Source organism: Phyllostomus hastatus, unplaced genomic scaffold, assembly GCF_019186645.2.
Source record: "Phyllostomus hastatus isolate PE091 unplaced genomic scaffold, TTU_PhHast_1.1 phas_contig_17, whole genome shotgun sequence".
In the NCBI taxonomy this organism is placed as follows: domain Eukaryota; kingdom Metazoa; phylum Chordata; class Mammalia; order Chiroptera; family Phyllostomidae; genus Phyllostomus; species Phyllostomus hastatus.
This window is the reverse complement of record NW_025333664.1, coordinates 45,343,198-45,347,058: the sequence shown is the minus strand read 5'-3', so window position 1 is coordinate 45,347,058 and position 3,861 is coordinate 45,343,198. Positions and strand designations below refer to the sequence as shown.

Genomic DNA, 3,861 nt, shown 5'->3' with positions numbered 1-3,861 from the left:
CTTTTTCTTCCACCATCCCTAGTGAGGCCACAACCCCAGGAGCCAAGGAACAGACTCTGTTTCAAAAGCAAAAGAAGGTCGGTGGAGGAGTGGGACAGCATAACACGGAGGCCTGTAAAAATCTCAAGCACCTCCTACACATTTCTAACAAATACACATTCATCACTGGGTAGATACCTTCATCATCCAAAAAGCTGGCTTTTGGCAGCCTTTTTTTGCTCTGCCCCTTCTTGTCTAGCTGACCATCACTCTACTACTGTATCTTGGGATTGCCTTCCATTTGTACCTCCTGCATTTGTGTCATTATTTGAGAATATGATTCTGGGTCATGCAAGCAGTCTTTTCTACCTTCTAAGGCACCGAGGGAGTGCTGTGGCTGTAATTCAGCTAGAGAGGACCCTTCTTCCTATTGCTGGTTCTTCCCAACCCAACCTGCCTTGGCCTCATTCCTCTGTCCTGGACATGAGACTATTTTAGCCACATTGTATGGAGGAGGCAGAGTCATATGTGGGAAGGGATAGGGTGTAATAGCAGAGAGGAGGCCCACAGGAAGAATATGTTCTGGAACAAATAATTTGGACCACTGCCCAGGTAGGTTCTAGTGGGAGTTTGAGCTGGAAATACTATGGGTGGCTGTTTGCTTGCAGCCCTGCTGTGCTTGCAACAGAGGTGGGTTCTGCCCTGGGCCATGCTCCTGCTTCTCGTAAGTTCTCAGCTCCAGGTGACTCATAGCTGGACCTCTGAAGATGAAAGGAAGAATAATGACCAAAAAGTCATGGAAAGTTATTTCCCTGCCACTGTGGAATATGCCTTACACATATTCAACCAGAAGAGCAAGGACATGAATGCCTACAGGCTGGCACGCATCTTGAATTCTTGGAAGGAGCAGGTAGGTGATCACATCTTTCTGCCCTGCTGGCCTACACTTATATTAAGTGAAGGTAAAGGACAGGAGGATCGTAGGATCTTGTATACCATTTAAAGTACATAAAAATACAACTAATTCAGTTTCAGATTTTATAAAAGTTTTTACATGGAAATTTAAAAATTAAATCAATGTCTACTTACATACAATGCATTTTTCAATCTTTACGGCATTGTTTAGTGAAGGATAACTTCAAATTAGCCAATGAGGGAATAAAGATATCCTGTAAAGAAGAGACACACAGAGAATATGTTGGAAAAGATAGGTTGAAGAAATACTTTAATAAAATAAAATAAAAGAAGATAATTAGATAGACAGACACAGGGAGAAGGAGGGAGAGGAGGAAGAGCAGGGCTGAGGATCAGAAGCAGTGAGTGCTCCCCCTCAAACAGTGTGGGGTCAGGACTTCACCTGTGACTTTCATGATCTCTGGGTTTTCTGCTGTGGTATTAAACTATGTAGATCAATGTTATTTTATACTCTTCCCCAGATGATGGTTTTTAATCCTAAAAGGTCCTCCTTGCTATGGAAACTTTTCAAACTACAACCAGCAATGCCATTTTCATCTGGTCTACAGATATGAGCAATGAAAACAATCTCCTGATGAGCACTTCTGGTTGTGTGACTCTGTGTGCATGTGTGTGTGTCTGTGTGTGTGTGTGTGCGTGTGCAGAGTTTGGAGCATTACTCTCTCACCCTCTTGATCTCTGCACCAAGAGGCCACATCAAAGGCAGAGGGTCTCACCGTCTGCTGAGTTTAATCCTCTGTGGACATTAGTGTGCAACATCCCCGCTGGTTCAGGTATCCTAAACTCTTTCAGCTGGACCTCTGGTTGGGTTTTGGGTTTTGTATATCTGGAGTCACAGACTGAATTTGGGTGTTGGGAATAATGGACGGGATGCAGTGGGAAGATATGGAATAGAATGAGTAGAATAGAGTGGAAAGAGTACAGAATATTTCACAGTACACAGTATGTAATAGAAGTTGTTTCTTGAAGCCATCATGTCAATTATGTGTGTGCTTCACTAGCATTGTACAGCATTTTTTCTGACATTGGATAGGTGAAAAGGTGTTAAAATGAGGTTTTACATTAGTTTCCCACTCTGAGATGGAGATTATCAAGCAAAGTCTTACAAAACCAACACCCAACCCAGCACTTGTCACCTATCCCTGTGAGTGCTATAGAAGCTAAAAACACGCTGAAAGGGATGGTGGGATCTCACTATGGCATTTGGAAATGTGAGGCTACAGTGTATGATATTAATAGTGTGTAATCAGTCTGCTTCCACCCCAGGGCCTCCACTGAGACCATATGCCCCTTTACCTAGAACATCCCCAGAACATCCCCTTTATTTCAAAGGAGCTGATCCAGACCCAGAGGGAAGTCCCAAATGGCTTGCTGTTGGGGCTTGTCCCCATACTCCATGTGTCTATATAAGCAACTACTTAATGGGACCATGAGGGGTGTTTCCACTTTAATGTCTATATGCACCACAGGTAGAGACCATGATGGCTTTCTCCATGGAGCTGGAGCTTCGCAGAACCAGATGTGGGAAACTTGATGATGACATTGACAATTGCCCCTTTCAAGAAACCCCAGAGCTTAACAATGTGAGATACACGTGTGCCTCCTTCAGGTTCCACAGCTGTGGACTTGTATGGGAATGCAGTGGGCATGGGGCAGGGGACACACCATTCTTAGGGACACAGAAGAATGAGAGAGCTGTTGGCCATACTATAGCCACCACTTGTGCTAAAGACAGAGCCCAGCCTGGCAGGCAAGGGTCCACTCATAGGCCCCTGGGAAGTCTGAGATCCTAAATGTTCACTCACCCAGTTCAACTGTCTGAACTTCAGGCCATACTGGTGACAGATTGCTTCTGGCCCCTAGGGGCCAGGTCTCCTGGTTCTGGCCACAGGATGTACTCTTCCTGATCTTTATCCACGTTCCTTTGCTACTTTCAGGAAGAGGAACACCTTTGACTGAGTGGTCAGGTCTCCGGTCATCCTGGCACTAAGCAGAACCTGCTGTGGGGGTGTTGGCTGAGGGGAGCTCACTGCCCTGTATTCCATGCTCTGCTCTGGGTCCTGATGAGCTGCGGTTTCTGCTTGAGAGATAAGAAGTGAATATCTGCTCTAGGAAAAGCCCAGCTAGGGTCAGTGTTTCTTGAGATAGGACCCACTGGGAGGGAGCACATGTTATTGCACTAGGGTGATGGTTCACAATGGGAAAGCCTGGGGTTCCCATGGTGACCATAGGTCTGGGGAGAGCAGAGTGACACACCCTGAGGTCAGGAGAAAGTCAGATCAGCTATATCCAAGACTCAGGCAGGGCTATACCTGAGGGCCAGAGCCTGCATCCCCCAGCTGCTCACCTTGCAAATACAAGTTTGGGATGGGTGCTATCTTTAGCACTAGAGCCACAAGATTCCCAAGGCTTCTTCACTTATATTTTATTCCTGTGCTTATTCCCTCAGACCTTCACCTGCTTCTTCACCATCAGCACAGAACCCTGGAAAACTATGTTCCAACTCCTAAACAAGACCTGCCTGGAGGGGTTCCACTGAGTGATATCACACCCCAGCCCAGCCTCTGTGTCCCTCTTGGACACAAGCAGTTCCCTGTAATTGGCCCTTCATTGGCTGAGCTGCTCTGAACTCTGTTCTCTGCCTTGAAAATATCTAAGGTTTCCTGCACCCAGGCACTGTTGAAATTCCTCATTGCCCATTATTTAATGTAGAATAGATAATTAAACATCAGTATTTCAAGCTCTATGTAGCATCATTCCTGACTTAGGGGGATGGGCAGTTGGTGGACTCATCCCAGCATGGCAGCCTGCTTGTGACCTTCTAAGCTAGATCCTGGTGGCACAGGTAAGGTGCCTCTGAGATGCTAGTTCAGGGCTCATGAGGGATAATACATGGACCCACAGATG

At 46.1% G+C, this 3,861-nt stretch overlaps 1 protein-coding gene across 1 annotated transcript; it reads left to right on the top strand.

The window, feature by feature from the left end:
* Positions 1-625: 625 nt before the first annotated feature.
* On the top strand, positions 626-3,493 carry CST9L (cystatin 9 like). The gene is made up of 3 exons (XM_045832625.1): positions 626-889; positions 2,424-2,537; positions 3,404-3,493. Exons 1-3 carry the CDS (start codon positions 626-628, stop codon positions 3,491-3,493), a joined length of 468 nt encoding a protein of 155 aa, XP_045688581.1.
* Positions 3,494-3,861: the final 368 nt, after the last annotated feature.

Excerpts from the sequence above, each read along its gene's own strand:
- CST9L (XM_045832625.1), top strand. The coding sequence starts at position 626 with ATGGGTGGCTGTTTGCTTGCAGCCCTGCTGTGCTTGCAACAGAGGTGG. Across the intron at positions 890-2,423 it reads TGAATTCTTGGAAGGAGCAG|GTAGAGACCATGATGGCTTT; the intron begins GTAGGTGATCAC and ends TATGCACCACAG. Across the intron at positions 2,538-3,403 it reads AAACCCCAGAGCTTAACAAT|ACCTTCACCTGCTTCTTCAC; the intron begins GTGAGATACACG and ends TTATTCCCTCAG.